The sequence below is a fragment of the Nematostella vectensis genome, chromosome 14, assembly GCF_932526225.1.
Source record: "Nematostella vectensis chromosome 14, jaNemVect1.1, whole genome shotgun sequence".
NCBI lineage: Eukaryota > Metazoa > Cnidaria > Anthozoa > Actiniaria > Edwardsiidae > Nematostella > Nematostella vectensis.
The window spans coordinates 9,970,736-9,984,706 of record NC_064047.1 but is presented as its reverse complement, the minus strand read 5'-3'; the positions used below and the strand labels follow the sequence as shown (position 1 = coordinate 9,984,706).

The 13,971-nt window shown below is 40.3% G+C and overlaps 2 protein-coding genes across 6 annotated transcripts in view; one reads left to right on the top strand and one right to left on the bottom strand.

The window, feature by feature from the left end:
- The window catches only part of LOC5510315, a 43,829-nt gene extending 38,682 nt beyond the window's left edge, over window positions 1-5,147 (top strand). For all 5 annotated transcript variants that reach the window (XM_032379453.2, XM_032379454.2, XM_032379452.2 and 2 more), the window contains one exon: window positions 29-5,147. In XM_032379453.2, the coding sequence (XP_032235344.1) occupies window positions 29-2,009 (1,981 nt within the window). In that variant the 3' untranslated portion in view covers window positions 2,010-5,147. The remainder of the gene's footprint in view (window positions 1-28) is intronic.
- A 2,262-nt stretch (window positions 5,148-7,409) lies between these two features.
- LOC5510322 (metabotropic glutamate receptor 5) lies at window positions 7,410-11,411 on the bottom strand. The gene is made up of 2 exons (XM_001630742.3): window positions 9,788-11,411; window positions 7,410-9,145 (listed from the first exon to the last, which is right to left on the bottom strand). The coding sequence occupies exons 1-2, from the start codon at window positions 10,539-10,541 to the stop codon at window positions 8,217-8,219; spliced, it is 1,683 nt and encodes a 560-aa protein (XP_001630792.2). The 5' UTR covers window positions 10,542-11,411; the 3' UTR covers window positions 7,410-8,216.
- Between the last annotated feature and the right edge of the window lie 2,560 nt (window positions 11,412-13,971).

Genomic DNA, 13,971 nt, shown 5'->3' with positions numbered 1-13,971 from the left:
AGACTAACTTGCAGTTTTATTCACTCAGAATTCTAGAAAATCTCAGCGTGTACAGCATCGAGATCTTGAAACGCTTCCTTTGCGTGCTCTACCACATTGCCGACAACGCGGACGTCAACAACATGACGGCTTATAACTTGGCAGTATGTGTCGCTCCCAGTATGCTTTGGGCGCCCAAGGGGTCCAGCGTTGCTGCAACTGAGCAGTCGTCCGCTGTGCCCCCTGTAGTACAATTCATGATTGAACACTTCGTGGATATCTTTGGCGAGAATGTTCTTAACGTGTTGGGAGATCGTAGTGAAATTGTCATGAATCAGGAGTCTTTAGACGTCGAGAATGGCGTCGAAGGAAGGATTTTTCACAGTCAGTCTTCTACTGATGAAGGGTTGGACTCACCAGAGCCTCTGAGCCCTAAAGGGGAGAGGTCTTCTCTTCATTTGAGCGACTCAAACTTGTACGATGGAGACTCAAGGAATAGGAATCTGTTGTCTGCGGGGTTTCCTGATAGGAATAGCATCAGTAGCCCGAATTCCGCTTCCGGCTCGCCTAACTCATCACCAGTCTTACGCAGACACGACATGGACATGAATCAGCTCCGTGCGGCGTTTTACGAACCGCAATCGAATATCGGTCGAAGGTGTTCGGAACCTGTCGGGAGCGGTCCGGAATCAATAAAAATGCGGATTAAGGGGAGTCGGAAGTTTCCGAAAATGCGACGACAGCTTAGTAGTACCACGACGAGCGCGGAGCTTATCGAGCACAAACAATCCAAGACGACACCGAGCGGTAGAAAACTTGAGACTGCGATACTTCGTCGCGCGCACTCTCCGCAAACCGTACAGGCGTTACCTGTGACGGAAAACGTCACAGCATACCCACGCCTGAACCCCACCCCTACCTATCTCGCGTCTGTGAACCGCGTTCCCGAATTCAAACACGCTGCTGTCAAAACCCAGGGAAGCACAAGTAGTGAGCCGGATGTGACGTCACCTGGCTCGCCCGTGCAGCGGTCACCTTCACCTACGCCCGATCAAGTGTTCCAAGCAGTGGATCGAAGGCGGCAGCCCGCGGCTCCCTCGTACCACCAACACATGCTAAGGAAAGTGGGCAATAAGCCGCAGTTTTTCCAGGGGGGTGGCGAGGGGAACGGGAATGCGCCATCTGGTAAGGAAGTCGAAGAGGATTCGGAGGAGCGAGACCCATGGCAACAAAGGGCTGTCGATCGTTGTGATCGCTCGGTAAGTGTTCCGAGCACGAGTGCTTTCCGACGACCCGATAAGCTTGATTTGTCGCAAAGTGAACCCACCACGCCGGTGAAATCTACCTCCCCCTTCCCGCTCAACAGCCCAGATCAGAACTGGCCTGATCATAGAGACGATACTAGCACAAGCTCCGGGGGGTCCACCTCAAGGAGACTTGAACACTCGCCATTCGGACTTAACTTACACCACAGGAGGACCACCAGCGAAGGTGGGAAAAGAGTCCAGCGCACTACGGGGACGGGGTCTCAGCTGAGATCAACGTTGAACAATAAACAGTGTTTGTACAATGGGGGTGGATCGCCGCATTTCCCGCCCTCGGAATTCTTCCCCCAAGAAGCCACTAGGGCTAAACCTCCATGGGGCAATGATACGGAGACATCTTTTAACGTTAGGAACACCACCACGACATACATATCGAGAATGGGGACGAGCGATCGAGCGGTAGAGCTTCGGCGCGGAAGCCAGACCTCTTCCTCATCTTCAGTATCGAGCATGGACGATCGATCGAGCGTCGGAGCCGACTCGGTTTCCGAAAATAAAACCGACGTGACTCAAATTCGCGATCTGAAGGACTTGTTAAGCGAGCAGGCCCAGGCGAACGGGCTTAAGATCAGCGCGGAGACGGCAGAGGAGATCGCCAAGGTGAAAGAGATCTGGATACCGAAGGATGTTCCATCCACGGACTACACATCACCTTCCCATGATGACATAGAGAAAATGATGTTTACCGAAGAGTCGTATGTTTAGACTGTTGTTAGAGGCGTCACGTTACGAGTTGTCACGCAGTCGGTCTTGACGTCATGCAACGTACGTCAGAACCTGACTTTAGGTGTCACGCAAGCATCGACTCAATTGGTGCCGTGGATCCACCTGTCGAAACTCCGGATCCTTGATGTCCTACGATCAAAATAATGTTTCTCCTCACTGTTATGGTATGCTCCTCGTAGACCGTTTTCACGATGTTGCGCGCATCCAAGATGTCACAGACTTGCGGGCCACGGCTGATTCAAAACGCAGACGAAGGGGAATTTGACTCTGAAATTTCTCGAAAGAAGCGCTCTGACAGCATGTTCTATAGTTTCATCTGTAAAGACCTCTTCGTGTGCCGTTTAAGATCAGCTAGGGCTCTAAGTCTGTGGCATTTTGGATGCGCGCGCAACATAATAAAAACGGTCTATTTTTCTCTTTATAGCCAAATTTCTGCTAACGAGGTATCCGTAATTCAAGGTGTCCTTAATATAGGAATAGGTGAAGTAATGTTCGTTTGGCAAAAGTTGACTATATTATGGTGTGCATGTTTAGTCCAGGCATTTTATTGTTTTAAAATAAAAAAAATAATTTGATATAGCATATTAATACTTCACATTCTTATTCGCTATATTTTACACTTAAATAGATAATGTCTATATCTAATAAGGATATTAATAACAATTCAAAGTATATCAAATATGGTAGTGCCTACTAGATATGGATGTCTTTGTGGCGGCTATAAACATTTATTCTATCAGCTATTTTGTACTCTTTTATTATATTATGAGCGCACTGTAAATTTGGCACCATATGTGGTGAGGGCAGCCATTTTAAAAGATGTGATACTTTGATAAAGCTATTAAAGAAGAAAGAAAAGCTAGACTGTAAACAAGAATGAAATCCTTTAATGACTTAAATGATTGCTTTTTCATAAAATGCCTGGACTATTTTGCAATGGTATAAGTAAGAAAAATTAAGGTATAGTAAGGAAACAATTCCGGTTGATAGCATTTTGGATCGAGAGGGTACATCTTCCGTGTCTGCTATCTTTATTGATCTATCATTTTCGTGATGTTTATATACCAGTCGATAAAAAATTCCACTGAATTCCGGTATGTTTAAATCTCAGGATATAAGCCCAAATTATTTTGGTTTGAATCGTATCCCGAAATGAGGAAGGAGTAGTTCGAGCGCAAAATGTTGGAAATGATTTATTTTCTTATGACAGGACCAACCTTGAAAGTGATTGACCTTGGAATTATATTTTCAAAGATCCCGGAATTAGAATTGCGTAGATCTTGTGTAGACGAATACAATAAAAAGTATTTAACCCCTTCCAAACTGAACTTTCTTATAGTAGTTTATGGTCAAATCCATATTTAAAATAAAACTTTATTCGTTTCTGAATTTTATGATAATCAATAAGTGAGAGTTCCTTTAGTATAGAAAACAGAAAGACCAAACAAAAAAACGCAATTCAGTCAAGGGGTCTTTTATAAATGTTAGATGTTCTGGAGATGGGTTACTGCGATTTTCAAAATTTTGCGAAATCTCGCCGTCGATTTCCAACAGTTAAATCGCCTTTTGGCTTCCGTCATTCAAAGTCTTCGAAGCGGTTTTATTGGCTAGCACTGAAATGGCTTACAATCCCGCCATTTCTTCATAAGGCGCTGACCAATCAAAGAGCACTAAATGATGACTTTGACTCTGACTTTGAATGGCGGAAGTCAGAAAGCGGTTTAACAATTGGAAATTATTTCCAGTTCGCAGACTTATGAAAATTGCAATAACGAATTAGCAGTAAAGCGCTCAAAAAGCTGGCATTTTTAGAGTGTTGTCGCTGACCGATTTCCTCAGAGAAAATGTTGCATTTTCGTTGCTTCTCCTTACACTATATTCAGAACATTGAATAATCTCTTTATTTCTTATTCTTTATGCAGTGGTACTTGTATAATATGAAATTGATCATTTTGTTTGTCACCAGCAAGCTGTATTATACTCGATCTTTTTGACAAAAAGAAATAGTTTCTTCTTATGAAGAATATTCCAATGTAAAGTTAAAGGTAGAATTATATAACAGTCTAGATAGTAACTACAACGTGATGGTAAATTATGTTTATCGCAAAAAAAGATGATATTCTTAAATTTGCTTTAGTCCAGAATAGACCATAACAGAGTGGTATCCAAAAGCCAGTGAAAATAGAAAATATCACTTAAAGACTAATATTCTGAAAGCGAATTATTACAAAGTAAAAATAAATGTCTACGTGTATTTCGCGAGTTTTTGGAGACCACTTCCAATGGAGAAAAACCTTTATTATCTTTTGTGCCGCTAGTGTAAAGTCTAGCTCAGACGACGCGTTTTTTGCATGTACCGTTCCAAATGTGAATGCATGCAAATAAATATGGAACAATCGGCTACGTCATTTGCATGTATTTGCATTTGGAGCGGCGCACGAGAAGAACGTCGTCAAACTATGCCTTATGGTGCAAATGTGCCAACGAAAAGTGATATGACGTCAAACATTGAATCATGTCACATATTACGTCACTAATGGGCATGGCGTTCATGTCACATGATTTCTATGTTACAGCTGATCTAAGTTGTTCACCTAAAAAAATATTTCCAGTACAGTCACGTGACTCACTGTGGTATTCACATTACCGGAGAAGTTGCTGCATATTTTAATTTAACGCGCTTCGCTAACAGTCCGCTCAGTCTGTAACATTCTGATATTCTACTTGCATGGAAAAAGGGAAAATTTAGCACGTGACATTTCTGACATTGGCAATGTCTTTTAGTTGGACAACCCTTTTAAGGTTGGCTGTATATTTTAATATGGCTCGATGGTTTAATGTTCGGGGACACTGCGTTATAGTAGTGTTATGCGGTCCGTTTTGCGACCGAAATGTAAAGGCAGTACTGTGTCGCTGACAACCTCCGGTTACCCGGTTACCAGGAATCTCGTATTTGATCAGTGGTACGTTGAGGTCTCTTAGGGATAAGTAGGGGTAGTGTTGATAGGAAATGAATCGAGATTACGAATTTGAGAGGGTACGAGTGTGTCCTCGAATAATCTGTATTTTTGTACACAATATTAAAAAAGTAATAATAAAATATAAATATTCTATCGAGACCGTTGTTTCATTGTATTTTTGAAGGCAAACTCTAGTAGTAAGAATTCTAAAGCCATTTCACGAACTGCAGTCGTTTCTAGAACTTGCTGTTGCTGGGTCATTCGCCTGTTGCGCTGGCGTTTCAAATATGTGTGTGCAGTACGTAATCATTGTCTTTAGGCTAAGTTCAAACGTATTATCCATGAGCCGTATTCAATGCAAATGCATGCAAATGAAGATAAAAACAATCGACTTGATTCTTTTGCATGCCTTTGTATTAAACACGGCTCATGGATAATTCGACGTTTGAACTTAGCTTTAGGCGCTCAAGGAATAGCCTTCATATCATCAAACATGTTTTGTGCAATGAAGCTTAAGGTGGTCCGCATCTATTCAAAATGACTATCCTGATAATTCATCCAGCCTGAAAGCGCTCCCATATGATCAATATTTGCGCGACCTTCCCAATTCTTTCAAATACTAATGAAAGAAATACCGTGAATTATGAGTTCATTGTATTGCTTGGTTTAATCCAAACTGATTGCCGAGGTCGAAGTTTGGAAAGCTACCGTAGAAAAATGAATTTAGACCCCTCCTTAAAAAAAACGTTGCTGTGATAAATCGGGTTTCAAGGATTACGCCCATAAAATATAACGAAATTTTTTCGTTGGACCGATCTTACTATTATTGCTACTTTTTCTAAATGTTCAAATTGATATAGTCGATTTATCATCTGATAACAAAAGCGGTCCAACGGAATATCGTTATATTTCAAACACAGATACAGAAATAAAATTTAAAAACGTATTAGCTTTATAATGATAAAAAATCAAGAAAGGCTTAAATTTGATCGAAATTAAGACGTTTTTTTAGAGGAAGGGTGTAACGTTTGGCTTGGTTTCCGACAGGTGACAGATCTACCTGTTGGCTAAAAAATGTAACACTTAGCAGGTGTGCAAAATATATTTTTACAAAGACTCACACGTTCTGGTGAAATAATATCGTTAAGGGAATAATACATATGCATTGGACAAGACCGCTCCCTTTTATCTACCGTTATAAGAGTGTCCAATCTAATCACTTCGGCATTTTTCTTTTCTCCCGCACCACCTTAATCACATTAAATTCAAAAAAGTAACTGAGATACATTTAATCAAGGTTGTTAATCAAGTATGGTAGCCATTTTGACATTTTCTTTCAAGTATAGGTGGCTATATTTTGAAAAATAAACAATATAAAAAAGGAGCAAATCGGTATTCCTAAGGTTCCAGTATTACCGCCCTAATAAGAACTCTCTTCTTATTGGCTAATTTCAGTGAGAAGAGTCTTGAAAAGCTGCACCCTGTGTCTACAAATCGGCTTTTCAAGCCAACCAATTAAATGGCTCCGCTATTCTGATTCCAGCCAATCAGATCTTAAGCATTGACAAGGAAGAATTGCGTCATGGGAGGTAGGCCTTGACCAAACAAATAGTAAAATGTAACCATAAACACACTAACTTTAAATTTCTCTCTCCTGTTAACAACTCCTGCAATTTGCGGTTAAAGAAACTAAGATGAAAGGAATTAGCCATCGCCGTCGTATAACTACTTGGATGGAGTCCCATCTGGATGAATACGACTATTATAATTTTGAAACCTCCTTATCCGGCGCTAATTCCTCGAGAAAGGGACGCACTAAGAGGGAAACAGGGATGAACACTAATCGCCCTTGCCCAGCTGGGCACGAGCGAAAGCTTTCGACGAGACTACAGAATGCAGAGAGGAAGAAGAAAGGCACCTAATGCGGAAAGGAATCCGCGCATTAATGCGGCAATGACACCAACTTAATTCCGTCGGGCCGACGGAAACCTCAACCGATAAAATACAAAAGCATCCATTAGAGTCTGCACTATCTAACAGCTCATCAGCTCTAAATTATCAGTCACATGCTTCGGGGTAACAATTTCTTTGTAGTAAAACGGAGGAAAGGACATAAATAATCTTGTTTTATGCAAAAAAGAAGAAAAATAATACAGCTAAAGATGTATGCAAGATGTAGAACAGAACACAAGGAAACGCCTGGCAAGGAGGCTTCTAAGAACGTACCGCGAAAGTACCGTTTGATGCGAGAGCGACTGGGCAGCTTATCCAGGTTTTTTTTATGCTCTTATACCAGAAGCATGTTAGTGATTCGAGACAATTTATCTGAAGACTAAAACTTAAGAATGTCAATATGAGGAATATGGTGAGATGAATAGAGGTGAAAATCTGGCAAAGGTTATAATGACAATAAATTCAATTTTTATCGTAATTATTTATTTGCATGATCTTATCGGTTACTCGCAGCAATAAAAATAATTCGACTAAGTTCAAAATTCATTCTTGCAAATGAATCGAGTCGATTGTTTCATCTTCATTTGCATGCATTTGCATTGAATATGGCTCATGGATAATACATTTAAACTTAGCCTTAGATCAGTAGAATGCTAAATAACGGGTAATGGGCGTCATCATAAACCAATCATGAGCTTTGAGTCTTAGAGAAGAAAAAAAAAGGGGGAGGGGGGCCTGATACGAGGGAAATGTAAGGTAAAAAGGATAACAAAATATCATTTGATAACAAAACCATGCTCTTATCCAATTCGACAAATTTTAATGTCCCCATACAGAGTTCAAAGTACCGCTTCGATTCAGAGCCGCACGACTTAGAGGGAGAGGGCGTGTTTGCCTCCATAGGCGCTACAATACCCAAAATGATATAACAGTTTATAAAACAGTTGTCAACGTGAAAACATTTTGACAAAAAAACTGTGTAGCGGCATGTTAGGATAAATGACATGAAGCGTAGCGTGACATGCTTCTAATATTTCTCAGTTCGGGCACCCCTTAGAACGGTGAACCTCGCGAATTTTCCGCAGTTCTCGAAGTGATAATGTTTCTCGAGTATCCGAAGAATTGATTTTTATTTCCGGTGGTCGCGCAAGGCGTAAGTAACATCACAATACCAACAAGAACGAGGCAGTCAATGTCACGCCAAGCCAGAGTGAAATTGTACTTCCGGTTGAAACGCAATAGTGCTTCCGGTTGTCACGCACTATTTGTAATCTCACAATACCAGTAACGACAAAACAGTCGCTACACTTAGCAGTCCAATAGTACAGGAAGTAAATGTCACGCCAAGCTTGAACTCGCACTTCCTGTAGTCGGGTGACGGCCAATAGCCACGTGTACAATCTGCGCATGTGTAGTTGTCGAGTACGTATTGGTTATAATGACAGGGCGAGCAGGACCAGCAGCACTTGCACGCATGCTTAGTATCCCGGATGTAACCTACGGGACAGACTGGACTACATGAGGACTCGGGAATTTCGGAGCGTCCCTCAAGGGTCAATGCTTTCTTGTTGATAAACCAGGATTTATCCCAGGTTCCAACCACACGGACGTTCTTCGGGCGAGTAATGTTTCCTTGGATTTTAACTAGCGAAAATAAATTCTGTTTTAATCCACAATGATGGTTTTGTTGAGACGTAGACGTTTCTAGCACTTTCGTGACCTTGGCCATTTGGAGCGAAACCTGACGGGGCGTCAGATTTTCAAGACACTGACTTTTCGCCTTGTCCACACAAATCCTGTCAATCAAACTCGACATTGCCATGGAAACCATCGTCACGCTATTTAGTATACCCTGCAAGTTTTCGGCTTGTTGCTTAGCAACTTGTATGTTTTGGTCTGCACAGCCCCCGTGACTATCACAAAGATTGCCAGATAAAGTTTCGAACATTTCTTCCGCGTACGAGAGACTTTCGTGAAAGTCCCTTTGATCTTTCAAAGAAACTGTCTCTTTTATTTTAAAAGCTTCTTCTTTCAGGCTTCTCTTGAAAACTGAGTTTCGGAGACTTTTAAGAAAGTTGAATTCAGCGGTCATCCCTATTACACTCTCCCCAGTGCGCACGGCTTCTCTCGGCTGTAAGAGGCTGGACCCCAAGGCGTCGACCCAGGTGAAGTAGCGGGAATTTCGTGTAGAGCTTGCAGCAGCTGAAATAAACGGTCGGTATTCGATAACTTTGTATCATTTATCGCCACAAAAAAAATAACAATAATAAAATAAGTAAATAATTAGCAAAACAACTGCACAATGGCTGGTATATTTTAGGACTTCCCTCGAGCAATAAATACAATTCTATCTGTAGTAGTGCATGCACTCAAATTCCTTAACATGTTTGCATTTTTTAATGCAGGAATTTAAGTTTTTGGAAAATAAAATACTTTATCTTGATTGTTGAACTTGTTGACCCCCCCCCCCCCTCTACTCAATAAGCGTATTTTGCCAGGTATATTTGCAAGATTGGAGTTTTTGATATATTTTGGATATTTTAAGGATATTTTGAACAGGTACCCGTTTAGCTGATTAAAAATTAACTTGAATATGTATCCTTTTAGTAAGGCTCTCGGTATAATTAGTTCAGGATATATGATTCTATAATGTTAAAAACAAATTTAAGGTAAAAAGACATCTATGCAGTCTATGATGCCTAATGTTGAGTATATAAAACAATAATTAATAACACATCCCTCTTGACATTCTGCGTGTATATCTATTTATTTTTCACGTTTTCCACTTGGGAAATACAAGAGGGAAAAAGGCCTATTTTCATACAACATCAACCAGAAACTTACCTTTTAAAATAGCAATTGTATCCTCGATAGTTGTATAAAGAATTACAGCCTTTACTCCATCTAACATTCGGATTTTCTGCACAATTTCTGCAGACATCTCTTCTTGCAAATGTACTCCGTCCTTAATTTTCTTTTTTACCGCAATACATACTCCAGCGTGTAAAACGAACTCCTCATTTAACTTAGACTCCATTTCCAGTCCATTGGACACGATAACAGCTACAGATTTCCAGTTGAAAAACTGGATCAAGTCAACCAGAGCCTTCGAGCGATAATGGCCAACTTTCACGGAAGTAAATGTGTACCCCTGATTTTCTTCTGTTGAGCGAATTCTCGAGTTGGAAAAATACAATTGAGGAATCTTAAAAAGGCTCAGCAACAATGAAGTTGCTCTTTCTTGTGAGGGAGACACAACAGCAATGACTTTTGGTCGGTTTGGCAAGGTGCTTTGGTAGCTGTTTACAAGTCCAAGCGCCTGCTCTAACGACGTCGTTCGGCTTTTACAGGTATCTCTTACGGTTAAACCCACGGAGATGTTATACTTGTTACTCTTCTCGAGGTTCCTGATGGCATGATGCAGGGTTTCTTTCCAAAGCAAAGTCATTGGATTGATTCCCTGACATTGTCCGTCTTTGTTTTGAGACAGTGGAAGAAGGGCGCCTATCACAAAATCTCCAGGGATGTCACTTGGAACGAAGAGAGGCGAGCTAACCTTGCAATGTGCAAAAACTAGTATGAGTCCGGCAACCAACATGGTTGAAATTCTAAGAGTATCAAAGTCTAAATTCCAAGAAAAGTGACACCAAATGCCCGGCAAATATCCATATCCAGTAGATAAGAGTTTAAATATACGAAAACTCTTCTCGGGTAGCAGACTTGCCACCTGCTAAATAGTGATGACAGCGTAATTGAAACATGAATTATAAATGGTGAAATACGGATAAAACTGCCAAGTCCCTGGCGGTCTGTTCGGGATTTCTGTGGCTGACCATGGGGCGAGTGGGGCCTGGAAGGTTCGGTCGACGAGACATACAGTCTGCGGAACAGATGCTCATTTGCATTAGCCACTGTCCGGCGTCCTCGATTCCATGCGACGCCATTTTAAGTCATCGTTTCACACCGATGAGATAACTTTATCAAGCTTTCTACCTAGCTCAATGCGATAATAAACCCAAGCCTGTACTTGAGCACAAACTTAGAAACATTTCAAAATTTAACGTGAGCAACTTTTCTAGCCGAATTCTTTTAATTTTTTTTTCAGGAAACGCACTAAAAATATTGATATGGTGGAAAAGAGCTTCTGAGGAGAAATGCGACCGAACAATGCATTTGGGGGTTTGAGTTAGAAGGCTGTTTTACTCAAAGTTTCTAAGCTGATCGCCAAACTTCGTAAATCATCCACATTAACATGATCGTTTCTTAGAAATCTTGAAGATCGGACGTATTTGGTTCTTTCCTTCACTAAAATTTATCGCATTATTGTTCACACAAAAATTTCAATGGCGCATTACGCCTTTTCTGGTCGTTTAACACAATGACCCCTCAACCGGCCTGTACCGGCTTTGGGAAGTACCCACAACCCAAAAAATTCATAAATGCAAACTAAACACAACAAGATGAAGATACTCAGGCATCAGTCTAAGGGATAAATGGTCTTGAAGATATGCATCCAACCAAGGTGTTGGCAACTACTCTTAAGCCAAATTATAGCACAGGTTCTTTGACAAGTTTCAAATCGAACAAGGAAAGAAAAGCAGAATCACCCCTCTCAATAAAACGCTCAAAATACCACACAAGGGAGAGAGATCAGCAAACACAGCTCAAGACACAAATAGATACCTTTATTCTGATCCTCCAGGTTCATTTCCATGGCCTCAAAACACAATGTCCACTCCTTGAAGGCTTGTAAAACCATGAAGATGCCTTTACGGATTGAAAAGCATTCTGGGAGATCCAGGGAAAAATTCACGAGGGGAGGGCCAGTCAACACTCCTCTCCCCAAAGTCAGATGGTTTTTATAAGCCTTTTCACCCCGAAGCCAAACAAAAGACCCAGAATAGCAGTGTAAACAATTTTGGAATCAATTTGGTTTCAGAAAAGACAGCATTTAGGAGAGTTGTGGTGATTCATTAGAAAATTATTTTCTCATCCGGGCAAAGCCAAACAAGAAAAAATCATCATGAATCCACCTTTGCTTGCAAATATCCATAAGCAAAGCACTCAATTATGCCCCAAAAGACTTCATGATGTCCTGAGACACTCTCCTAATATACTCATAGCTGTATTTTATATGAAAAATACAAGCAACCATCAACTTATGCTGGCTTCAGCACAACGACGAGGGATTAAAAGTGGGGACCGCAAAGCACTGTTGGAAAGCTTGGATACCGCCGACTAGGTGCAGCTGTGTTTGACTTTGACGGGCTGTATAAAACTCAGAATAACTAGAATAAACAGACTTTTGATCTAGCATACGGTTGATGTAACAAAGGCTGTCTGATTTGCAACCATAGCTAAAAATGGGTCTTCTAACTTTTTTTTTCACTAACCTTTTTGGAGCACTGCAACATGCACTGCGTGTTTTAAATTAGTTTTTAAACAGAGGACTCTCTCGATTTTAACCGCTTTAACCTGACAAATTAGGGACTATGGGTCACATGACAGTTTTATGACTCTTTTCATAGTGAACCTATTATGCACGTATTTTTTTTTTTTTGGTTAATATCAATCATTGGTCATATGTTTACATTTTGATTCGATTGAATCGCTTTGCTTAAAAGCTGGTAAAACAACTTTAATAAATGAAACAGACTACACAATCATATAAATGGCATTTTCCTTCTTCAGGTGGAGTACCAAAAGTAATGTTTCTAGCTTCAAAGAGGCCTAAGAGGTATCTTTCGCTGATTTTCTACCCTCTCTCTCGGTGTCTTACCACCATGATAATGCGAAGAGGAAATTTACAATAAAAATCATGCTCGACTCATTAGCATAAAATCTCTAGGACGTGAATAAAATTATATTTTGAGCGTTTTATTCGTTTTCATTGTCTAAATTGTACCTCATCCTAAAGAGTAATGTTCACGCATAATAACGAAATTTTATTTAGTTCAAATAAACAAAATTTGGGGGGAAAAAAGAAAAGTTTATTTTTTAACGCAGTTGCCATGCTGTAATGCACGGTTAATTTTTTATTTAATTCTTTTGCTATTTACGCACGCTTCTACGGCTAGAACAAAGATTTAGTCGAGACTGATTGAATGACACACTTTTTAATTTATCCACCTATTTTTTAACGCGTTAGGATCTGGAGCCCATCTTTCATACACCGAGAGTTTATTAGTTGGAGATTCATATATTGTACATGATTTTCATAAATCGAGTCTATGACTAGGTGTGCCAAAAAGTTTTTAGAATCAAACATAATTATTGGCTGTTGTTGCATGTCTATGCTATTAAAGGACTTATTGCTCTTAATAAAGGGTGCTACGGAAATCAGACCTCCCAGACAAATTCCTGAAGGAATTCTTATCAAAGGTCCAATACAAACTTTCCAGCGATATCCACGCCTTTTCGAGATATTTAGAATATAATTACATGCGTGCAAGCTCGTAATCGTTTAATATATTTAAAACCAGGTGGAAATATGTGCTCAGAGTTCACTCAGATTAAGTAAAATAACAGTTTTAGCTATGCTGTGAGTTTCGGCTTTTAACTTTGCTTATGACTGGATGTACCAAAAATGTGAAATTTAGTGAGTTAGAACATTTCTCATGTGATTCATTCTCTTCAAAATATCGCAAAAATCTAATTCTTTTAAGACTTCTTAGGAAGTTGACTTGCTAACATGAGATAAGTTGACCCTTATACTTTATTGTCATGATATTTTTTTGTTTAATAAGTATAACAGGCGAGCATACTATCTAATGTTATAAATGTAATAAAACTTCGCAAAACATCGCCTTCGTCAAAGCGTGGGCTGTTGTCATGACAAATGGCAGAAAATGTCGTCGCATGGAATCGAGGACGCCGGACAGTGGCTTATGAAAATGAGCATCTGTTCCGTAGACTGATAAATAACCAGAGGAATCCCTAAACAGCTGTAAACCCGAAAAGGACGCCTGGGAGTTATAGGCTGCCCATAATGCACCGCGTCATTGATTACCCAGAGCCTGACGGTCTTT